At 36.8% G+C, this 26,097-nt stretch overlaps 1 protein-coding gene across 3 annotated transcripts in view; it reads left to right on the top strand.

Annotated features, from left to right (window-relative positions):
• The window catches only part of BABAM2 (BRISC and BRCA1 A complex member 2), a 312,412-nt gene that overhangs the window by 84,960 nt on the left and 201,355 nt on the right, over window positions 1-26,097 (top strand). For all 3 annotated transcript variants that reach the window (XM_084900182.1, XM_084900184.1, XM_084900183.1), the window contains one exon: window positions 9,588-9,662. In XM_084900182.1, the coding sequence (XP_084756308.1) occupies window positions 9,588-9,662 (75 nt within the window). The remainder of the gene's footprint in view (window positions 1-9,587; window positions 9,663-26,097) is intronic.

Here is a 26,097-nt window from a genome sequence, read left to right as displayed (position 1 = left end):
TTATAATAAACCCTAGCCATTTCTTTAGATAGACATGGTTCAGATTGTTTACATAAGTTCTCATAATTTAGAATTTAAAGGGACCTTGATTATCCGATTCATTGTTTCTCAGAGTTATCACCTGGGAAATTTGTGAAATTGGGAGTCTCACATTCCCAACCCCAAGTATTCAGAAACCAGGTTTTGATGCAGGTGGTTCATAGGCCACATTTTGAGACACTGGCAAATTTTCCTTCCTTCCTTCCTTCCTTCCTTCCTTCCTTCCTTCCTTCCTTCCTTCCTTCCTTCCTTCCTTCCTTCCTTTCTTCCTTCCTTTCTTTTTTTCACATCTTTATTGTTGAAAGGATTACATATGACCCCTTCCCCCTCTCCATTTACCTCTTCCAGGCCATGCCCCCCACCTCAGGCCTTCACCACCTTATTGTCTGTGTCCAGATCTCCTTTAGTATCCCAGTCAGATATGAGAGGTTAACTCTGGAAATAGCTAGTTTTTATGGATCTTTTTATAATTTCTTTTTATAATTTATGTTATATGATCCTTTCTTTAAAAAATATTTTTATTGATTTCAGAGAGAGGAAGGGAGAGGGAGAGAGAGAAAAAAACATCAGTGATGAGAGAGAATCATTGCTTGGTTGCCTTTTGCACGCCCCCTACTAGAGATCAAGGTTGCATGTGCCTTGACCAGGAATTGAACCATGACCTCCTGGTTCATGGGTTGACACTTAACCACTGAACCACACTGGCCAGGCTTGTATAATCCTTTTGAAATGCAAGTCAGATCATATCATTCCTCAGCCTAGAACTTTCATACTGGTATAACTTTCTTTGTCTCTCATGTTAAAAGCTAGTGGCATAAAATGTTCTACACGATTTCTATCACCACCATTCTTTATTCATCATTAATTCCCTCATTTCATCTCCTACCTTACTATTAAAAATATTCAGCTCTAGCCACACCTTTGCTGAGCTGCAGACACACCAGGTTGCTTGTGCTGTAGGCTTTGTATATATAGCTTTCCTATTGTATGTGTAGTTCCTCTAAATATTTGCATGCCTAATACCCTTCCTTATAGTTTTTACTCATTTGTCATAGTCTCAGCCATGCCTGTGTTAACATGCATGGTTTTATTAAGTAACTTTTTTTGAGGTATAATTTATATACCACAAATTTACTTGTATTAAGTGTACAATGCAATGATTTTTAACACATTTGCTGAGTTGAACAACCACAAACACAATCCAGTTTTTTTAATGATTTCATCACCCTGTAAGGTTTCTCATGCCATTTACAGCTAATCCTATCCCTATCTCCAGACCTGGGTAACCACTAAACTAGTTTCTACTGTATAGATGTTCTTTCTTGAACATTCATATAATCAAATCATATAATATGTAGTTTTTGTAACTGGCTTCTTTCTCTTAATACCTTGTGGTTCATCCATGTTGTAGCATGTCTTAGCATTTCGTTTCTTTTTGTGGTTGACTAATACTCCATTGAATAGACATGCCACATTTTGTTTATCCATTCACCAACCGATGGACATTTGGGTTTTAACGTTTTAACTGTTAAGAATAATGCTGTAAACATTCACTTGCAAGTCTTTGTAACACCTCTTTTTAAAAGGGTAATTCATACCCCTTCACCTGTACCCTGCTCTACGTTTTTGCATCTCTTTTTAACATACTATATAATTAATATGTGGTATTAGTTATATGTTGCTGCATTAGGTAATTATTCTTGAAACTAGTGGTTTAAAACAATTTTTATTTTTATTTTTTGCATGTTAGTATTTTATTATTTATTATTATTTTAAAATTTATTCTTATTGTTCAAAGCATTACAGATGTCCCCCTTTTCCTACCAGTGAACCCCCCTTCCTGCCACACCTTCACTGCATTGTTGTCTATGTCCATGGGTTATGCATATAAATTCTTCTGTTAATCTCTGCCTGCCCCTCCCACTTCCCTCTAGGATAAAACAACATTGATTATCATAGTTTTTGTTTGTCAGTAGATTATGTAGACTCTCTGCTTAGTCTCTCATAAACTGCACTCAAGGTATTGGCCAGGGCTGCAGTCATCTTAGGACTCACCTGGAGATTAATCCATTCTCAGCTCATTCATGAGGCTGTTGGTACCATTCAGTTCAGTGCTGGCTGTTGGCTGGAGGCTGCCTCAGCTCCTTGCCTCTTCTCAGGGACTCTCCCCAGGGCAGCTGGTTTCATCAGAGCAGTCAGTCAGTCATTCAGTCAGTCAGGAGAGCGAGAGTGTGGGCAAGACAGAGTCACTTTCTTTCTAACCTAATCTCAGAAGAGACATCTCATCATCTTTGCTGTATTCTGTTTGTTAAGTCCAGTCTACATACAGGGAGGAACGACATAAGAGTGCGACTATCAGGGATTATTGGAAGCCATCTAGAAGCAGCCTACACACTTACTTATGTTTATTGCTTGTCTGTCTCTTACACTGGGATATGAATTCCATGGAGGCAGGGATCTTTGTTCTGTTCATCCTATATCAGAAACACCCAGAACAATGCCTGCCACATTGTTTACTTTCTGTCAACATTAGTTGAATAAGTACGTTAATAAACTCTGTAGTCTAATTAAGCACAAAATAAGTTTAGGTTCCCTTCTCAGTGCTAATTCTTTTAGGTTTCACTTAGTCTTCCTTTACTTAGGTTAAATATGCCTCCTCTGTCTTATTCTTCAGTTTTTGTTGTTGTTTTTTTAAAATATATTTTATTGATTTTTTACAGAGAGGAAGGGAGAGAGAGAGAGAGCTAGAAACGTCAATGAGAGAGAAACATCAACCAGCTGCCTCTTGCACACCCCCTACCGGGGATGTGCCCCACAACCAACGTACATGCCCTTGACCGGAATCGAACCTGGGACCTTTCAGTCCACAGACCGACGCACAACCACTGAGCCAAACCGGTTTTGGCTTATTCTTCAGTTTTTTCTTAAAAGGACATAGTTTCCAAGGTCTTATATACATGATTAATGCCTTTGAACTATTAGGATTAAAATTTATTCTTGTTACAAATCATCTTGTTTATTCAGTTCAAGGTGTTTTTTTTTGTTTGTTTTTTTTTTTTAAATATAGTTTATTTTATTATGGTAAAAGATATATAAAATTAAATTTGCCCTCTTAACTGTTTAGTACATCAAAACTGTAAGTTTGTATCTCTTAATTGCTTTTATCTTTTTGCTCAGTCCTCCTCTGCCCAACGCTCTGGCAGCTATCAGCTCTCTGATAGGAGTCTGTTTTCTTTGTTCATTTGTTTAGTTTTTTAGATTCCACATATAAGTGAAATAGTAGAGTATTTGTCTTTCTCTGACTTATTTTACTTAGCATAAGTAAGTCCATATTCTAGATCAATCTGTATTATTGAAAATGGCAAGATTTTATTCATTTTCATGACTTCATAATAATCCAGTGTTGTGTGTGTGTGTGTGTGTGTGTGTGTGTGTATACATAACAATTTCTCTGTCCATTCATCTATCACTGGATACTTAGTTGGCTTCCATATCTTGGTTATTGTAAATAATGTTGCATTGAATATAGAGTTGTATATATTTTTTTGAATTCATGTTTCACTTTCTTTGGATAAGCACCCAGAAGTGGAATTTCTAGGTCCTTCTTTGTCTTTTGTTATAACCTTTGTTTTAAAGGTTATTTTGCCTATAAGTATTACTTTTCCAGCTTTTAAAAATTTTTCATTTTCATGAAATATCTTTTTCCATCCATTAATTTTCAGTCAGTGTGTATCTTTTGTTCTGAAATGAGTCTCATGTGGGTAGAATATATAATGGTCTTTTTGTTGTTTTCAATCTATTCAGCCATCCTATCTATGTCTTTTGAATGGAGAATTTAGTCCATTTACATCTAAAGTATTTGTGGAGCCCTGCTGGCATGGCGCAGTGGTTGATGCCGATCTATGAACCAGGATATCAAGGTTTGATTCTGTCAGGGTACATGCCCAGATTGTAGGTTCAATTCCCAGAAAAGGGGCATGCAGGAGGCAGACAATCAATGATTTTTCTCTCATCATTGATGTTTCTATCCCTTCCCCTCCCTTTCTCTCTGAAATCAATTAAAATATTAAAAAAGTATTTGTTGATAGGTATGTACTTATTGCCATTTTTATTGTTTTCATACTAGTTTTATAAATGGTTAGACTACTACTTTTTCGATATGCTTGCCTTTACTAGTGAGAGTTTTTCTTTCATATATTTTCTTATTTCTAGTTTTGCCTTTTCCACTTAAAGAATTTCCTTTTTAAAAGAAATATATTTTTATTGACTTCAGAGAGGAAGGGAGAGGGATAGAGAGAAACAATGATGAGAGAAGAATATCATCGATTGCCTGACTCCTGTAGGCCCCCTATTGGGGATCTAGCCTATAACCCAGGCATGTGCCCTGACTGGAATCAAACTGTGACCTCTTGGTTCATAGGTCAACGCTCAACCACTGAGTCACATCAGCTGGGCATAACATTTCTTGTGATACTGATATCATGGTGATGAACTTGAGCTTTTGCTTGTCTGGGAAATTCTTGATCTCCTTCAGTTCTGAATGATAACCTTGCCAGATAGAGTTTACTTCACTGTAGGCATTACCCTTTCATCATGCTGACTATATCATTTATATTTTACTCATAATATTTGCAGTGTCTTTATAGGTCCTGACACATTTTAGGCTCTTAACCTATAGCAATGAATGGATGAATACATCTTGAACCTTAGGTTGAGCTCTGACTCTATTATTCTCTCAATTATTGTAGACAAGTTTTTGGACTATTCCAAGCCTCAGTTTTCTATTTTCTAAAATAGGTATAAATGAATTAGATCTACTGAACTGGGTTTGGGGAATAATTAAACAGTATTAGAACTTAGAACAATCTTAGAACACCTTTTTTGCAAAGTATGAGATGTTCTAATTAGCCTAACTTTGGCTTTCCTTTTTACATGCAGTAGATAATTATGCATTTGCCAAGGAACAATCTCCAGACTTAGCCTATTGGTTGCCAGAGTCCATTTGAAGAATCACCTTTACCAGGCTATCACCCAGCTGAAATTACAGCCACTCTTGAGTATTTCTTAGCTTTTAGCTATCTAAGTGGTAAGAGCAACTAATTTCAGATGAAAGCTTGTTGACAGGGAACGGTCTCTAAGAAAGTAAAAATCCCCTTTACAGAGCAACCTGGATTTGGAATCCATTCTGCATAAGATGTTTACCTGTCACTTCCAAAAGGGGGAGGGAACTATGACACAGCTGCTGTTCCCAGGAGAAAAGCTTAGACCTAATACATTGCCCAAACTCAATGTTGTTTGTTTGTTACTTGCCAATGTACTATAACTTGAAAGAAAGAAGGATGCATGTACTTATTGCTAATGCTGGGGAATTGCCATTAAGGCAGTTGGCAGAATGGCTGACATTTTAACAGTCATAGGTCAGATAATTTTCTACATCTATCCAAGAGAGGATTTGACCAAGGATTGAAAAAAAAAAAATCAAATTATTCTGTTCACTTGGCTGCATCTAAATGTCTCATTTTCAGCTTACAGGAAAGATTGCTATGGAAGCAGTCTGACATTACCACAGAATGACCATAAATGCTTGAGTAACTTGGAACTTCAAATGTAAAAACACGGGAAAAGTCACTGTCGGAGGTAGAACTCAGAAAGGATTTTTGACTTATGTTTTGCTCCTCATATCATGCTTATAGTTGAACTTTTATAGTATGATATGTTTTAAATCACTATTTACTCACTTTCCCAGAGGAAGATTACCTTACAGCTCACAAGGAAAGTCAGGGTCAAACTGAAAACGGAATTCTTGCCTAGTTTCTGATGTTTCCAATGCTGTTAGAAATAAGTGCTGTTTTATTTAGTCTCTCAACATCAAAATAAAGAATGTATAGTAGGCTTGAAAGTTGGAGATCATAAAGTACTCTTTATGGTTTCTGTTAGATTAAATTCTCTTCACAGCATTAAGATTCATTTATTATGAATTTAGTTGTATAAATCGGTCTGTTGCCAATAAACATACGTTTATAGTAGTTCTAGGATCAATGTTTTGAGAAGGGATAATGAAAGGATAATCTGAGCATTTAAAAAATATATTTTTATTATTTTTGAGAGGAAGGGAGAAGGAGAAATAACAATGAGAGAGAATCTTTGATCCGCTGTCTCCGGCACATCCCACTCTGGGCATCGAGCCTGCAACCTGGGCATGTGCCCTGACTGGAATCAAACCATGACCTTCTGGCTCATAGGACGATGCTCAAACTTTGAGCCTCGCTGGCCAGGCTCATCTGAGCATTTTTAAAAGAATGTTGGTCTGAAATAGCTGGTAGAATAAAAATATATTGTACAAACTAAAAAAGGGCAAAAGAACTAAAACTCTGTTTATGTACTAAAATAACAAGCAGTTCAAATGAGTCCAAGTGCTAAATATGCAATTATTTTCCTGATTACCTTATATGTACAAGAGTCTTTTAATTTTTTAAATCCCACGTTCATTCCTTTTGTTATATAAAAATATAAGACCCATTGAATCTAAGAAATGCAAAGTTTTGAGATTGCCATCCTAACTTACAGATTCACATTTTAGACTAGTGTTTAGGAGTGGCTACTTATAACTTGGAAGGTTGTTTGTCTCTAAAATTTGAAAACCATTAAGAAATGAATGGAGCTGAAACCGGTTTGGCTCAGTGGGAGAGTGTCTGTCTGCGGACTGAAAGGTCCCGGGTTCGATTCCGGTCAAGGGCATGTACCTTGGTTGCGGGCGCATCCCCGGTGGGGGGTGTGCAGTAGGCAGCTGGTCGATGTTTCTCTCTCATCGATGTTTCTAGCTCTCTGTCTCTCTCCCTTTCCTCTCTGTAAAAAAATCAATAAAATATATTAAAAAAAATGGAGTCTGACTTAACTATTGTCTGTCCAACCAATAGTAATCTTCTAATCCCTTGGTACTTTTTAAAAACCTGTGTCAACCTCTACAGGAATGACTTAACAAATGTTCCATATACATGTAGTAGCCATTTTGGTGTTCACTGATTTTATGAATGATTGTTGCAGGTTCCTACAGGGGTTTGGAAATAGCTCACCTACGGAGAAGGGAGTTTCTGGATGACCTCAGATCAGTATCAGTGCTGTTCACTCCAGTAACAGTGACCCAACTCCCCTCCCCTCTGACAGCTCTGTCCTCTGTATCTCTGAGTCTGTTTCTGTTCTGTTTGTTTATTTTGTTCATTAGATAGGATGACTTTTCTATTTTTGTTCCAATATCCCTCATCAAACTCCAATTGGGCTGGGTGCCCCTCTTAAAAGCTCCTATTTAACTCTGTACTTTTTTTTTAATGTTGCCCCTATACTTAACTCCTTTTAAAGTATGACCTCTCATACTTAAAAAAAAACAGACTCTCCTAGGTCCAAAGAATCACATTTAATAGGGTATGTTAGTTCTAGAGTTCTAGGAGCTCATGTTAGTTCTAAAAGCTTAACATAGTACCAAAACCACATCTTTTTAATAATCTTGGACCTTGACAGAAGGTAAGAATTTTATTAGGATTTTTCAGACACCTCCTTCCACTCACTATGATGAGTTGTTTATGTATCCTTAAGTGGTTCTTAACTATCCTCTTAGATGTTGGGCTTTGAGTAGAGTGAATGTATTGATTTTTATACTGAGTACAGCTCTCAGCTCTCAGGTTTAGTCCTCTTTCTCACCTTTGGAGCCCTGGTGGCACAGTGCCTGCTGTGACTCTGTCTGATTGCCTCAGCTTTGATTCTGTTTATTCATTTCTCTCATTCTGCCTTTTCTGTCACAGGGTTAGTCTTGTGGTAATGAAGAAGTGCTTGTCCTTAGCCAGAGTTGATATAAGTTAAAAGATGTAAGCAGTAAAACAAACAGCAAACAACCATGCAGATGGTAGTTATCATTGTGATCTTTTTGAGCTCAAGGTTTATATTTCTGTTTGCATTTTTAAGGTTTTAGGTCAGAGTTTTAAAATTAGGGCCAAGACCTTGGAGCTAGTTGCTAGGGTGTTTGTAGAAACAAATGGTGCATGTAGTGGATCAACTGTAAGAAGTGTGCATGTGTACTGTGTGTGCTCATCCACTCATCCATTAAAAACCTGTAAGTGTGTACTGTGTTTAAAGACATGTTTTGGGCAGCTTGAGGTGCTTGTTTTCATAAGGGGGGGAAGGGAGTGGAGATATTGGGAGCTCTACAGTAGTCACAACTTGAAACGATAGAAATAAACTCTTTAGAGGGGTTCTAGATTATTCCTGAAGTTCTTTGTCCACACAACATTTAACCATGAAACCCAACATGTCAAAATCCCAAGCTGAGCTGCAGGCTTGCAATGAGAGAGGCTGGAAGACCCAGAATCCCACCAGCTCAGCACACATCTTTGTTGCTTTTGCAAGACTTCCCTTGGAACCCCCTACGTGTCTTACAATCCAATTGGAAAACCCCTCCTCTAGACTATGGCAAAGATTTAAAAAAATGTGATTCCTTAGCCCAGCTGGTGTGGCTCAGTGGTTGAGCAGAGACTCTTGTAACAGGACGTCATAGTTTCATTCCTGGTCAGGGCACGTACCTGGGTTGTGGGCTCGATTTCCATTAGGGGGCATGCAGGAAATAGGTAATCCATGATTCTCTCTCATCATTGATGGTTTTATCTCCCTTTCCCCTGCCTCTCTCTGAAATCAATAAAAACATATAGAAATGTGATTCCTTAGTCTTTCCCATCATAAAAATTGAAAATTTTTTTCTCTAATGAGTTTCCTCTTTTTAAAAATACAAAGTATTATTGATAGCTTAGTTAAAGTTTTAAATTGCCAAACCTTTGTATATCTTTCTTATGAAGACTGATTTACAGAAAGAATCACTGAAAAATATTAGTTGATGGTAATATTAACAGATTTTCAAGGAATTAAATCTTATTTGGCGTATCCACTGATGAATTGCTTTATAGAGTAGAAGTTTGACCTTGTGTGCACTTCTAGAAAAATTATGAAGGCTGATGATATATGTCCTGAGCCTGCGGGTTATAAATATAGGGAGGGGCAAAAGTAGGCTAATGATTGTGAATGTGTGAAACATGGAGCTTATTCTTGAATTATTATGTATTTACTAATTATTATATTATTCATTATTATTAACCTTCTTTTGCCCACTTCTATATTAGTGAAGTGGTCTGAATGCTTCAGTAAAAGTAAAGGAATCAAAGGGGCAGGTCTATCTCTATTGTTCGGGTTTTTAAGAAATTATACATTAAGGTATTCTTTTTATACTTAAAAATAAAAAAGTTATTACTACTGCATTATTATTTTATTGCATTTATAATACAGATTTTAAGAGTTTTATTGTACTTTTTAGTAACTAATAATTTAATACTTTTTAAAAATCTTCCCCTATTTTTTCATCCTTTTTGTTTGTTTGTTTGTTTGATGTTGTTTTACCCAAACTGAAGATGCCTATATTTTGAACAGGTTGAATTTGTGGTTTTGGCTGTAATTATCATGTCACAATCTATTTTTTGATTTTTAATCTTATTATACCTTTCTTTCTGCAGACTGGTGAATTTTCAGCTCGCTTCCTTTTGAAGTTGCCGGTGGATTTCAGTAACATTCCCACATACCTTCTCAAGGTAAAATTATGTAGTTGTCAATATGAGACTATAAATGAACTTTTAAAGTAATTATATTACTCTGAATATGTATGTGATTGATTTACCAGCATTTGTTTGGATGATTAATTCTATTAAAATACTAGAGGCCTGGTGCATGAATTTGTGCATGGGTGGGATTTGGTCGGCCAGCCACGATGGGGCCCATCAGGCCAGGCCAGCCGTGAGTGGTGACTGGCTGGCCCCGCTCCCAATTGGGGTGTTGGGGGCCAATTGGGGGCCAGATCAGGCTGGTTGGCTGTTGCAGTTTGCGTCATAGCCACGGATTGTTCCAATTGTTTTGGTCGTTCCACTGTTGTAGTTGCTGAGCTTTTATATATATAGATTAACTGCATGAAGATCCATTAAGTTCCATTGTTACCTAAAAGCTAAAAGAGTAGCCTTAAAAATAATTTTGCAATGATGTTTAATTATAAGATAAAGTTAGTATAAGTAAATTAAACTTTGGAAAAAACACCCCTTTATAGTCAATAACATTCTTGGCATGAAAGATCTGTTAGAAGTTGTCTGATATGTCAGATTGCATACTAACTATGCCTTGCTGAATGGCATTTTATTTTCTGTACTTTATATTAGCATTTGATCTCAGGCACCTCATAGTTGGCCCAACCTGAAGAGAACAAGAATCAAATTAGGCCAGTATACATGGCATTCTTTATTTTTATTTAAAAAAATATTTAATATATTTTTATTGATTTCAGAGAGGAAGGGAGAGGGAGATAGAGACATCAATGATGAGAGCAAATCATTGATTGGCTGCCTCCCGCACACCCTCTACTGGGGATTGAACCCACAACCTGGGCATGTGTCCTGACAAGGAATAAACTATGACCTCCTGGTTCATAGATCAATGTTCAACCATTGAGCCACACTGGCCAGGCCATGATATTCTTTAAAAATAATGCAGGCAAGGTGTGGCTTGGGGAGGGATCTGCAGATGCTTTGCAGAGAAAGGTAGAATGCAAGTGGCTAGGCTGTGGTTAGGGAGAAAGAAACTAAATGGACCAGGGAGCAAGTTCTGAACTGGAAGCCTAAGACCAAGGCCTAGGTTCATCACTAGATGCAGGTTTTGGTTGTGACTGCCCTCAGTTCCATATTTCAATCTGGGGCTATATAGCTTTAGTCTAATGTATAAAAAATCTCTACCTTCCTAATGTGATGTTGTTCTAAGGGTTTGCAGTGTTTATAACAGTTTAAAGAGAAGACAGAGTCTTATACAAGTTTTCCTGCATACTGTAGTGAGTAAATAATATTAGACATTAATCTTGATTATGATTGGAAGTGTGGTGTTGTGGAATATAAATTATAGGCAACAGAAAAGATTAAGGAACACTTTTTAAAAAAAAAATATTTTATTGATTTTATACAGAGAGGAAGGGAGAGAGATAGAGAGTTAGAAACATTGATGAGAGAGAGTCATCGATCAGCTGCCTCTTGCACACCCCCTACTGGGGATATGCCCGCAACCAAGGTACATGCCCTTGACCGGAATCGAACCCGGGTCCCTTCAGTCCTCAAGCCGACGCTCTATCCACTGAGCCAAACCGGTCCCGGCTAAGGAACACTTTTTTAATTTTCATGTTTCATTAAGTAAAGCATTGGATTTTTGTGCTTCATTACACTTTCATTTTTAGTTTCTAGAAGGCTAGTTTTCTACTCTATATCCAGGAGTTGTGAAGTCCAAGTGAGAATGGAAGTGAGCAATTTACATTAGTTACTCCTCACTCCTGTTACAGGAAATATATGTATTGGAGCTGTGATTACTAAGCATAACTAATTCAGTTTCAGCACTTACTGTGCTCCATTAGAATAGCAAGCAGTTTCCTTGGAAACTCTTAGATCACAGACTCATTGACCTCCATATATTCCAGTTAAAATTCTATTTCAGACTATTTAAAACCAGATGCAGTAATTTAGGAAAGTACCTTATTTTTGTACTCATTTTACTCCACAATTTACAATTATAGTATCTTTGTTTGATTTTTGGGGCCTTACCAGTTTGATTGGTTGTCTTGTTTTTTTGTGTTTTTTTTTCTTTTTCTTTAAATATATTTTTATTGATTTTTTACAGAAAGGAAGAGAGACGGATAGAGAGTTAGAAACATCGATGAGAGAGAATCATTGATCAGCTGCCTCTTGCACATGCCCCACTGGGGATGTGCCCACAACCAAGGTACATGCCCTTGACCAGAATTGAACCTGGGACCTTTCAGTCCGCAGGCCTATGCTCTATCTACTGAGCCAAACCAGTTTCGGCATGATTGTCTTGTTTATTTGAACTTGATGTTGCCTCTGCTCCTGTTCTTGAAGGTCAAAGGGGAAAAAAATGTTCCTTGAATCATAATCTATCTTAAATTTTTCTTTTCAAAATCAAATTTTCCCATTTTCTTTTCCGAGACTTCTAAATTTATATTATAATGCCCTTGCTTTTTTTTTTCTTTTTTTTTTTTTTTCCCTAATCAAATAGGAGAAAAGTGGAATCTGTTTGGCAAATTAGAAGGCTTTTCTCCTTCCCCCAAATAAAAGTACTATGAAATGATTTTCTCCTGTAGGTGAAATGGGTACATTGGCATGAAAGATCTATTAAATCTGAGGTATTAAATCAGGCATGCACTGATGTCCTTCTGGATCTTTGTTCATGCAAAGAGAGTAAAACAACAAGTACCAAAAAAGAAATTTTTGAATAACACAAAACAATAGCAAAAAACAAAACAAAACAAAACAAATACCTATTTCAATCTATACAATTTTATTAACAAATGTCACCCCAATAAATTCAATTTTAAAATATAAAAAAACCACTACAAGTTCTTGGTGATTTTTGTCATCATGTTTTAATAATCCCAACACAATAAAAACAACAATAACAATAACAACAACAACAACCACCACCACTACCAATTGGCATTCCAGAATGTCTGTTGAGGGTTTTAAGATCTAAGTTCCTGAAGTTGTTGAATCATAACTTTGGAATATTTGTCTGTACTCTTAAAAATGAAGTTTGCATTAGAAATTGCTTTACATATTATTTGGATGCTTCTAATTTTTAATTACTAGGCTTTTGACTGATAGTCTTAAGTCCTAAAATAAACTCTTCAAATTTCTAGGGTTAGGATACTCTTTACCGGCAACAGTGTAGTTTTACCTTGACATCTCAAATAAATGAAAGGTTAAGTAGACTTCCAACATTGAGATAGCATGGAGTTTGACTACACACCCTACTGATTTGCTCTAGTTAAATTTTACCGCACTGTGAAAGCCATCATAAGTTTATATGTCCAAATGTATCTATTTTACCCACTAATAGACAAAATGAGTTGTAGAAATGGGATGGAAACTTGAAAAACTGAACCAATCAAGTGAAATTGTTAAGAAACAACTAAAGTGATAGCATACTGGTCAAAGTAATCCTGGCTTTTCAAGAAATAGTTTTAATTCATGATACTCTTGAAGTATATAATCTAATTGATGCTCTGTCTCTGAAAAGTTTAAAGGAAATGTTGCTGGGGAAAAAACCACTTTAGGTGGTCCTATCATTCTTTCATATAGCTATGGCCAATAGGTCATGGCATGAGTTAAACATGTGTATGACTTGTCACTGAAGATTGAGTATTAGTACATTTGCAGTTTTGAAATGTTTCATTCTTCTCAACTTCCACAGGAAGGAGGAGGGTTTGGCATTGTGTGTACCCAGAAGAGGAGAATTAGCCAAATTTATCTCCTTAAAATTTCTTTTTGGATGAATTCTTGCATTGTCGCAATTATTATCGGAACTGTTTGAAAGTTCATTTAGTTTTATACAGTTGCTATGAAGGAAACTGATAATTTCCCCCAAACATTCTCTTTCTTTAAAACCCAGCAAGCTTTTATTGTGACATGTATTGATAGTTGTTTCTCAGCGAGCATAAGATAGCAGACAGTAAAAGCACCCTGATCCTGATAAATGAGTATAAATTCAAAAGCTGACCTCACAAAGATTTTTCTCTAAACCACAGATTAAATGATGCTTCAAAATTTGAGACCGTCTGGTTGACGGAATTTTTTGGATCCATAAAGTTACACTTAATAAGTAGTTTTTAGAAATAAAGACTGCTTTAACTTATTCTTGTGAAATCTCGTATTAAAGCAAAACAGTTGTTTGTTTCTTGAAAGACCATAAAGGATTCACAGATAACCCTCATCTTATCTTAAAGGAAATAGTTTCTCTCTAACCAAATAGGAGTGGGCATATTTTTATACAAATAGGAATATGTACCTGGAAGAGAGTGCCATAAATGTAGGGTACTGTTTGTTCCTGCAGTAAGTCTGATTTATCATGGCTAAATTTGAGCCAAAATTTGCATTTGAGACTTAATCACAAAGGAAGTTGTGAGATTGTTTAAAAACTTGTCCTGCAGGAAAAAAACTTGTTCTAATATTCTGTCATGAAGAAGGGGACCCATGACTGCCCTCAGTTTATTTTATTTTTAAAAAATATGTTTTTTATTGATTTTTAGAGAGAGAGGTAGGGAGAAGGCTAGAGAAAAACAGCTTTGATTGATTGGTTGACTGCCTCCTGCAGCTCTCCCTGTGGATTGAAACCACAACCATGTGCCCTGATGGGGAATTGAACCAGTGACCTCTCTTTTTCAACACTCTACTGCTGAGCCACACCAGCCAGGCTGCTCTTATTCTATTGTTCTTGTTCTCCCTCCTTTCTCTAGAGAGAGAAGCAGGGCTTGGAGGAAAATACACTCCAGATCAGAGTGCCTGGACGTCTTCTCTAAAGGGCAAGATTGTAAAATTTTAGGCTTGCAGGCCAGATGGTCTCTGTCACAACTACTCAGCTCTGCTGTCATAGCATGAAAGCAGCCATACACTGTATGTAAATGAACCCGTGTGGCTGGGTTCCAATAAAACTTTATTTTCACAAACAGGCACTGGGCTGGATTTGGCATGTGGGCAATTGTTTGACCATCTCTTTTAGATTATGGAGAAGAATGTTTCTTCACAACTGCACCTGGGTGGCATAGAAAGATAAGTAAAGGGATCTATCTGGTTTAATGAGCATGGGTGGATTTTAATTCCATGCTCTCTTAGCTGATATTTGACCTACACCTTCTACTTGGGTGAATTCTCCATCCTTCTTTTACGTCCTTCTTTTTTTTTTCTTTCTGTTTTATTCCCTTTTTATTCCATTTTCTCTCTCATTTTTAAATAATCTGTTGGTAATATATAATTTACTGAATTTTCTTTCAAGTCTTAGTTTCTCTAACTGAGATTCTGAAAGTGCTGTACAGTACAGTTCCTCTTCTGCCTGGAAGCGATTAGTCCAAGGGCTGGATACATCATCCAAGCTGCCCCAGAATTTTTCCTAGAACGTTTGAAAATTGAAGCAGGAAGAGGAAAACATTTTCTTTGCTGTGATGTTTTAAGCTCGCATGAATGGAATCCAGAGCCACCGGTGGCCATGTTCCTCGCTGTGTGGGAAAAGCCTGTAGATCAGCACAGTCCAGTGGAAATACAATGCAAGCCATAAGTGTGAGCCACATGTGATTTCTAGAATCCACATTAAAGAACTATGAAACAGGTGAAATTAGTTTTAACAATATGTTTTACTTAACACATTCAATATATTATTTTAATACATACTCAGAGTTAGAATTATTAATGAAATATTTTATATATGTTTTATACAAAGTCTTTGAAATTTGGTGTATATTTTATTTTTTACCTTCTCTCATTTTGGAGTAGTCATATTCCAAATGCTTGACCACCACATTTGGTTAGTGGCTACCACATTCAAGAGGGCAGCTCTATTTTGTGCGAGTGAAGAAGTAAGGATGAAAAAAGAGTACAGATGAGAAACATGGAAAAAGAAGTACAGAAGAGAGATTTAGAGAGAAAGAGTACCATCAGTGGTGAGACTGTGGGTTTCAGTTTTTCACCTTGGAGGAGCTGTTTTGGTTTTAGCTCCTATAACCAGCTATCTTTTGGAGTCTTTGAGCCTCTCCCATAGTTTTCCAAATAGGTTATCTTTTTTATTTTTCTGAAATGACTTAGGCTTCTGTTGTTTATAATCAGAAAAATCTTGACTCATACAGGAAGGCATTATTATCTCCATTTCTTGTAGGTGAGGAAACTTAAGCTGAGAGCAGTTAAGTGGGCTGGCCAGGGTTATGGAAGTTGTGGATGGCAGAGCACAGGTCCGTCTCACTCAGAGCCATGCTTTTCCCACCACAACAGATTGCCCATGGAAGCTAGTTAGGAGCAGGCCCTTTCTCTGCTAAAGGGGTGGAACTTTATTCTTGCATATTCAGTGCCCAGCCAAGTTCTTTCTAGCCTCTGATATGATGTAATTATGAAAATACTTTTTTTTGACAGGAACTTTCTGGTGGAAACACATAACCGTCCTGTTAACACATTTCACCTCCACCCCTTTCTAAAAAGTGACTTCAGAAAGGCAGTTGGCAGTGACTGGAACCTGCTTCAGTCCTGTGGTCGCACACATGCGGCCTTTAGACTGGTGCAGTAATCCAACCTTGTTTCCTTTGACATACTGTAGCCTGTCCAGGAAACTGTATTAGCGCCTCTAAACAATTGCGTCATTCAAGAGCAAGACTGATGAGCCCTGTTAATGCTAGGTAGGATCTGTTTTCCACTTTGAACAAAGTTAAGTAAGTTCTCATAATAATTTTAGAATGATTCAGCCTTTTCTAGTTGCTGTAACTGATGTTGAAAAAACTTGGAAATCAACATGAGGCTATTCTTTTCTGTTTCTCAGAATCATTCTTTTGAGTTATTATGAACACTCTAGTGTTCATTTGATAGTTGATCCCTGTTAACAAATTAGCATAAACACATATGTTGAGAATTAACATGACTAAGGCTGAGGTTTTATGGTGGGACACCCAGGCAATCCGTAATCATAGTAAAACATTTGTACTTGATGGCACATAGCTAAAAGTTCAACTTAATTTATTTACCTCAGTAGCACATTATCTAGGACTGTTTCCTTGAACAGCCTAGAAGTGAAATGATACACTGGTAGCCGTAAAAATGGTAGGGAAGGGCTGATATTTATGAGTTTTAAGCTTCTTGTGGAAGACTTAGTCTAATTCACGTTTGTATTTTCCTGAATTCTAGCACAGTGCCCTGAACACAATATATACTCAGGAAGAATTTTCTTTTAAAGAAAAAAAATATGCATGTGTATATAGCATATATAAAATGATTTAATGATAATGTACATGAGTTCTTATATTATTCAAGTGAACTCTGCTTTGGTAAAAAAAAGAAATATTATGATCCACAATTATAATAATTAAAATCTTAAAATCTAAAGAAAACATAAAAGGAAATATAATTCTAGAACTCATTCTATTTTTATTCAGTACATATATTTTACTTGATATGATGAGACTAGCCTAATAAAGAATAGAAACAGACTCCTGATTATGTAATAGCCTACAATTATTTTTATGGCTATTGCATTCCAGTCTTCTTATGCAATATTTACAATGTCATGTGTAGCAAGGGCACAGAATACAAGTTTTAACAATCTTAACTGTAAATCAGAATCAAGTCACGCAGTGTAACATTGGTGAACCTGGTTAACTGATGCAGATAACCTTTAGTAAGAATACATAAATATTAGGTTTACAACTCTGTGGTAGATTTAAGGTTCGAAGTTATAAAGTTTAATTATTCTCTGCACCACAATTAATTCTTCTAAGACATTTTGATGTTGGTTTAATTCTGAAGATGGGGAAAATCTCATATATTACATTTTGAAAAATGTTTTAAATATTGTATGAATGTGATGAGAACTTGCAGATTATGGCTACAAAAGACTATGATTCAGCCTGAAAACATAACCTATGGAAAATCATCAACTGTGCAGAATGAGCTCTTCCAGATGACAGATCTAAGAAAACCTGCCAATAAAAGAGAATGCTAAAAAAAAGAAAAAGAAAAAAAAGAATCCTGTAGACTCTCAACACATGGCCTTGACACTGACATATCTTATAGTTTTTAGTGAATAACAAGCCAAAAAAATGGGTTAACACTCCCCTCCCTCCAAAAAAAGAATGTGTGAATTTAAAAAAGTTTACTGATTTTTTTTCTCCACTTTTATTTCAGAGGATGTTTTTAATGGCATGTGTATGTCTCTGTGTAATAGAGTGATGAAGGGATGCATGTTAATTATATTTTTACCTTTTGTGATAATAGAGACTCCCAGCAAACTGAAAATAAAGACAAATATCCATGTAAATTTATACATTAGTGAGAAAATTTCTGTCATCATGTTATCATTATTGGTTTTCTCAGTTACATCGTTCTGTATTTGTTTCTTCCTTTCCCTTCTCTCTAGGGATCCACCTTCAATCCTTTCTTTAGTTCAGTCTTTCAACTACTAATTAGAAAGAAAGGAGCACCCCCTTCTTCGTGGCTCAGTGGTTGTGCATAGATTTATGAACCAGGAGGTCATGGTTCAATTCCTGGTCAGGGTATATGCCTGGATTTCAGGCTCGATTCCCAGTAGGGTGTGCAGGAGGCAGCTGATCAATTATTCTTTCTTGTTGATGTTTCTATATATCTCTCTCTTCTTTTGCCTCTCTGAAATCAATTAAAAAATACTTTTTTTTAAAAAAAGAAAGGGGCCACTAGAGATTATCTGGTTTAATTTCTTGATATTATATTATGCATGTGCTGTGAGTGTTACCTGTATTTCATTCAGTCAGTGTTGAGTGCCTACTATGTGCCAATCACTGTACTAGGGAAACCTGTAGTTTACAGGATGAATCTTTTCTGATGAATTACTAGAACACACGGGTTTGGAATATTCCACGTGTTTGGAATATACTGGGTCAAAGAGTTACAGCTAGTTAAGTTTTAGGTAAGTCTACTTCTAATGTTTCCTTCCTCAGGTTGGAACTGATTCAGATAGGTATTCCCTCTAGAGAACACTTAGTTTCTCCTAATTACCCACCACAGGAGTTGTGGTACTTATTTAGAGTGGGGTTAGTCCAACAGGAAGATTAACTGCCAAGTAACTGCAGAGCTGTGGATAAATGCAAACACACAAAATGATCAGTATTCCAGCTGTGCTGCTTACTTAGTAGGTAGTTATATAAGAAATATGTAACTACCTACTTGCGAGAGTGGTCGTGAAGATTTAGTTAATACATTTAACTAGTTAATTCAGCAACTACCACAGAACACTCTATAAATGTTATCTATTATTGGTTCTATTATTCTGATTGTTATAAAAATTATTAAAATAACAGGACAAATATTTACTAATTACTATGATTTACAACACGTCCAGGCCCAAATGCTATATATGTCAGGTAACAAAACTGAAACAAATTAGTTCCTCATACACATGGAACATTCCTCCTGCGGGATATTGGGCAAGAGCAAGTTTATAAGATGTTAGGAGAGGTAACAGGACATAGTTAGGGGTTTCCTAAGGCCAGCAAGTCTTATTTTCTATAGTAAGGTGAGTGGCTAAAGCTGAGTTGGAGGGTTATGATTGGTGTATGTTAGGTTTCCTTGACAATTGTTTCTGTAAGAGCTGGCTTACTTGGGTTTACTTTGTGACATTGGCTGGCACCCATTTTGTGGGTCCTTATGTATGAATTAACTTTATTACATGGAATTAATTTAAAAGAGTTAAACCTACTCTAATGGGTAGTTCCAAATAGCTTCTTTAAACCTCACTATAGTCAAATTACTTTTTCTTTATTGGTTTAAGAAAATCTTGTAATTCCCACAAAACTTCCTAGTGTTTTCCCCTACCTACTCTGCGGTGCTGTGTAAATTTTCCCTTTTGTTAGCTAACCTGACAAGGTTTGTTGTTGTTGTTTTTTTAATCTTTGAGAGCTCCCTTTCAAATGTCCCATGCATGTCTCTTTTTCTATGGAGAGAAGCTACTTTGTCATCTCTCACCCATAGTAACATACCTTGGTTCTATTCAAAAGTCCCCAGGAAAGAGTTTATTTTGATCAGTAAAAAAGAGAACTAAAACATTGGATCACATAAGATGCATATCCTGACTGTCCAATCTCTAATTATAGGAAACCTCACTACTACTGAAGTTCTCAGTGCATTTCTTATCAGTATTAAATTGTCAACAACTTGGCTTTGCACTGAGTTATTTTCTTAAAGAGGTTATGCCTTTCTCTCATGATAGGACATTTAAAACCATCAGAGCAAAACAGTGTTTCATATTGTCAAGTTTATTGAACTTTACTCTCAAGTTAAGGCACACTCAAGATTTGTGCACTTCGGTTTTTGACAATTATACCTCTTTAAAAAGGGGTGTTAAATCTCAGTTAAGCCCTGGGCAAGAGTTGCAGCTTGTCAGGTCACCTGTGTTGGAACTAAAACTGCACACCTGCCACTTACTGTTTAACTTCACACCTCCTAAGCTTCAGTTTCCTGAATTATAAAATGCGAATAGTAATATCTGTCCCAATCGCCATGTTGGTAGAGAGTTTTCCCTATTTTTGTACCATGAACTCTAAGTGCTCTATCCCTAACCAACCACTTCCTCCAAAAGTAATCACTACCCTAATTTTAGATTGGAACCCATGAGGTTCATCACCCAAGTATGGGCCCTTCAACTGGAGTTGAGTCTTACCTATTGTTTTAAATTTGATATGTTTCTAAAGTCTCTTTTCATCTACAGGTTCATCCTTTATTCTTCTCTTTTCCTTACAGTGATGTTGTTGAAGAACCCAGGTCATTCACTTATAGAGTTTCCCATTGTCTAGATTTTGCTGATGCAGACTCATTGTGCAGTTCATCATGTTCCTAAATATTTCCTGCAAGTTGGCAGCTGAATTGAAGGCTTTATCAGATCTGGGTTTAATTGCTTTGGCAAGGCTATGGGTGTGGTGTATTCTTTTATCAAGAGACATATAAATGTCTGGTTGTCACTCTTTTTGTGATTTTATAAAAGAATATTTAATATATATTTCTTTCTTCTGAAAGATTGTATCAGTTTACACTTCCTTTAATATTTATGGTTAGTGCTTTAAGGCTTGGTTATACTTGGGAGCAAATTGCTGAGACTCTTAGAGTTGGGGTTGTAAGACAACTGGTAAAACATAGATACACATTTATCTGTGACCAATTGCCATTCAGGATTTTTCAAGTTCTACCCTCTAGATGCCAGTTAAACTCTCATCTGGAGTTCATGAGAGTTCAACTGGCATCTAGAGCGTAGAGGCCAGGGACATTATTAAATATCCTACAATGCACAGAAACACCTCTAAAAAAAAAAGAATTTTTATCTGGCCAAAAATGCCTGTAGTGCTGAGGTTGAAAAATCCTGAATGGCAGTCAGTCATAGATAAATGTGTGTCTATTTTCCCAGTTCACGGACCCTTGGGACACATCTACATTGAACTCTGAAGATTTTCTATGCTATTGACCTGAGAAGTCAGTGTTGCCTGTGCCCGCTCCCATGTTAATACAGAGTACACCCAATAAAGCTAATACAAGTTCTAACAAGCAAGACTTTTTCTGGATCACAACAAAACTTTTTGAATCTAGCAGAGAATGCAGGGACACACAATTGTCTGGATTGGACCACGCCTTTCTTGAAAAGCTGAGAGGACTTCTCTCTCTCTCAAATGCAGATTAATTTGGCCTTCAGGTTCCTAACAAGTTAGTGATGGGGATGTACAGCCTGGGCCCCTACCCCTATAGTAAAGGGTGGCTTCCTGATATATAATGGCATTCCCTTTTAGCCAAGGAAAATTCTACTTAATTAAAAAAGCATGAAAGTAAGGTTAAATGTGAAAGAACATTACAATGTCTTATTACCATTTCAAATTATAGCCACTATGAAAACAAAGACTCTGTGTGTGTGCGCGTGTGCATGCATTGTGTATGCAGGTGTCCCTATTAAGGGCCTTTACCTGCTTTTGTTTATCATAGAAGTCTTTGTGGTCTACAGTTTGGACAACTAGGGAAAATCATTTTAACTAATTTTCAAATGAAGTATTCAATAATTGCTACTTATACTTCAGAGGTCATTCCAGTAGGCAGCCAACTCAAGTGGAATATTTAACGTATGTTTCCTATAATTGTAATAGAATCATTTTTTTGTCTTTATAAAAACCTTTATTTTTATTTAAAATAATTTCTTCAAACTTTCAGATGCCAAGTTTGAGTGAAATATTCAGAAAAATAAAGGATTTCTGAATGGTTCATGGAGTCACAAATTAAATCACTTTGAATGCAATGGAATCATTATATTCACTTTATTTTAATAAGACTCTCTACTTCCATTTTATTTTATGTATTTTCCTCATTTATTATATATATTATATATTGTATATTGCATAAATTACATATTGTAGATTATCAGATTTCATTTAAAAAATTTGAGGTAGTACATTTGATCCCTATCTTTGTAAAATTTTAGATTAAAAATGTTTGTGAGAATAACTCTTGTTTCAGTAATTTAACATACAATTCAAGATCATTTAAATTTTACCATTTCAACATTTTTAATAGAGAATTGTATCATCTCAATTTTTTTTTTTTAAATTTGTGTGAAGTTATTTTTATACCATGAGCTCTTCAAAGACAGACAAGGTGCCTTACTTATCTCTGTATCATAAATATCTAATTTACGTGATCAGCAGTGTTTATCTACTCAACATATTCTTTCATTACTTGAAAATTGACTGTTGGAGTGAATGACTTAGAAAATTTATAAATATTCCCTCAGATGCTATGGTTTTTCATTGTAAGAGACAGAGCAGACATTTCAGGATTTAGGTTTTGGAGACAATACTAAAATTACCCAGAGCTTTGCCTTCTTACTGACAATGGAATCCTATATAATAAAAGCCTAATATGCAAATTGACTGAATGGCAGAACAACCTGTCGCTATGACGTGCACTGACCACCAGGGGGCAGATGCTCAACGCAGGAGCTGCCCCCCGGTTGATCAGTATGCTCCTACAGGGGAAGTGCCGCTCAGCCAGAAGCTGGGCTATGGCTGGTGAGTGCAGTGGCTGTGCCGGGAGCCTCTCCTGCCTCCGTGGCAGCACTAAGGAGTAGTGAGCCAAGCAGTAAGGAGCAGTGGGCAGGTGGGTGGTAAGAAGCAAGGGTTCCCAGACTGCGAGAGGGTGCAGGCCTGGCTGAGGGACCCCCCACCCCTTAGTGCATGAATTTCATGCACCAGCCTCTAGTTAAATATAATTAAGGGGGGGTGGAGAGCTGGTTAGTTATAAAATTACATAAATATTTATAACAACAAAGCACAACTTTCTGTCTTAAGTATCTTACAGCATATGTAGGTAAAGATTTTTCTCTTTAAGGGCTAGTTTTAAGAGAAGACTGCTGCTCTCTTTTCCTATATGTCTTATGAATTTACAATATTTTTATAGGGTGTATAAGATGCTATTAAAATTGTAGTGACTTTTGGCTTTTATTCCACAGTATAATTATCCTTAATTACAGGCTTCAGAAGAGGTAGGGCATGGAAGAGCTATTTATCTCAAAAAAAATTTTCCCATAAGATTCTAGAACTTACTTTCTAAATAAAAACTTTCTTTTTGAGGTAATTTAAAGCTAAATAAATATTCTTTGAGAGAATGATTAAGTTTTTATTAAGGACACTGTCTTTGAAGAACAAATATATTTCAGCATCTTTTGTTGTGAGCACCCAGAATGTCTAGCAATGCTATTTGATCATATTACTTCAATTCCTTTCCTAACCCCTCTTCCACTCCCTCAACCCCACCCCAAAGAAAATGCTCAGGAAATACAACAAAGGCACCACATCATGTTATCAGACTTCCTTTCTTTAGTTCTGTAGTGCCATTATCTTGGGAAGGTAGGACAGTATTAAATGTAGTTTTCATGAAATCTGTTACTATTGCACGGAAATTAAATACTAACAGAGGCATCAGGATGACAACTAGGTTCTGGCTTGAGTTATTGGGTAGATGTTGGTGCGGTTTGTTTAGGTGGAGAGGAGAGGTCTAGAGAGGGGTACAGATTTGGGGTGGGAGAGAATGTTGAGGCATTGATCAAGAATTCCAGTTTGGACATATTAATTTAGAACTGCCTATTAAACATCTAAGTGGAGATGCCCATAGAGAGGATATGTAAGGTTAAAGTTTAGAAGAGAGGTTGAAGTAGAGCTATGAACTTGGAAGTGTTTGGTATGAAGACACTACCTATATTTATTGGAATCCTGGAAGTCACCTGGGGAGAAGGTAGAGAGAAAAGAGCCCCAATATCCTGAGGGCTTTTTAGAGGTTATTTAGAGGAAAAGCTGTTAATAAAGAAGACTCACAAGGATGGTTGTTGAAATAGTAGGAAAACCAGGAGAAAGTAGCACTGCCAAAGCCACATGATTTTCTAGGAGAGGGCATGGTCAACTGTGTCTAATGCTGCTAGTCACGGATTAATTGGACAATACTGTAAAAATATGGTGGCCAGCTTGCTTGTTATTCATTCATTTGTTAATTTGTAATTATTTATTAAACAAGTGGTTATCTCTACTTAGATTTTAAAGTTATTAATATTTATAGCACAAACCATTTCCATCTATTTTATGTCAATTTTGAAAAAGAAATTAACAGATACTTTCAAATAAATTGGGGAATACTGATACCAACTTCTTCAGCAACTTTCTAAATTTAATATGGAGAAATGTGCAGAGAGGAAAACATGGCAATAAAAACAATTTCTCAAAAATCCACTAAGTGTGCCAAAATGGTTTCAAAGCAGAAATTTAAGGATGGTGGATAATTAGATGTTAAGTTGAGGTAAGAGGGTAGGGAATATATCCACAATTCTTTTGTATTTAATGTGTTTCTTTATCTGCTTGGTGGTTAGATTGGTATTAGTTATATCAGTGTCTGAACATATATCTGTGTCATTTAGGAAAAATAATGTACACATATCTTAGTGTCTGGATATATATCCATGCCATTTAGGAAAAAAAAGTGCACATCCTCATCTTATCTAATAAAAGAGTAATATGCAAATTGACCATCATTCCAACACATAAGATGGCTGCCTTCATGTGGTCAAAAATGGCTGCAATAAGATGGCCAGTAGGGGAGGGCGATTGGGAGGGACCAGGCCTGTAAGGGAGGGCAGTTGTGGGCGATGAGGCCAGCAGGGGAGGGCAGTTGGGAGGGACCAGGCCTGCAAAGGAGGGCAGTTGCGGGGATCAGGCCTGCAGGAGAGGGCATTTAGGGGTGACCAGGCCTGTAGGGGAGGTCAGTTATGGGCAATCAGGCTGGCAAGGGAGCAGTTAGGCATCAATCAGGCTGGCAGGGAAGTGGTTAGGGGGTGATCAGGCTCGCTGTTAGGGGTAATCAGGAAGGCAGACAGGTGAGCTGTTGCAGGCTGGGCTGAGGGACATCCCCCTCCCCAAGCACGAATTTTGCGCACTGGGCCTCTAGTATCTTTATAACTTTCTTATTGTTGACACTATTACAGATTTCCCCTATTTTTCACCCCTTTGCCACCCTCCATCCTGGTGATGCCATTGTTTCTTCAGTTTTTTGTTATTATTGTACAAAAGTAAGGCAAGAATTGGAAACAGATAAAATAAAAGCTATTTGCTTCCTGAATTAGAATATGTAGGTTACTAAAGAAAAGTTTTATGTTTAATTATAGAATTGTAATATTATTTTATTTATTTAAAATTTATTCTATATCCTATATAATAAAAGCCTAATATGCAAATCAACCAGAATGACTGGTCATCAGGGGTGGGGCTGGTGAATGGGTGGTGCCAGGCCAGCCAAGGCGGGTGCCAATGAGCAGAGGGTGGGGATGGTGATTGGGACAGTGATGACCAGTGGCAGCAGCAGAGGGGCAATGGGGGGCAGGGCTGGAGCTGCCCCCTGGTGGTCAGTGCGCTCCCACAGGGGAACTGCCACTCAGCCACAAGCGGGGAGCGGGCATAAGGTATCAATGGGATATCCCCCGAGGGCTCCTGGACTGCAAGAGGGGACAGGTTGGGTTGAGGGACTCCCCAAGTGCATGAATTTTGTGCACTGGGCCTCTAGTAGTAAATAAATAAGTTCATTATTTTATTGTTGATAAAATAGTGCCATTGAATATGTTTTCAAATAAAACTTTGAGCTCTAGGTCCTTGGCCAGATATCCTTCCTTCTTAATTCTTTTCATGGGAAATTCAAAGTTTCATTACATTATTTGGATTCACAGTTCTTATTAAGGAATATAATACTCTTTAATTGTAAGCACTACCTTTAATATGAATTAAAGGTGGGCTAATTTTATTTTATTGATTAAAACAGTATTACAGATATTGGAAAGTAAACTGTTTATTCTTTTCTCAAATGAACCCTATTTGAAGAAGACAGAAATATCCTAATGTTTTATTGATGGTGGCATAAACAG

This window comes from Pipistrellus hanaki (assembly GCF_964339955.1).
Source record: "Pipistrellus hanaki genome assembly, chromosome: 12".
NCBI lineage: Eukaryota > Metazoa > Chordata > Mammalia > Chiroptera > Vespertilionidae > Pipistrellus > Pipistrellus hanaki.
The sequence above is the reverse complement of the archived record's forward strand: the minus strand, read 5'-3'. Positions and strand labels throughout refer to the sequence as shown.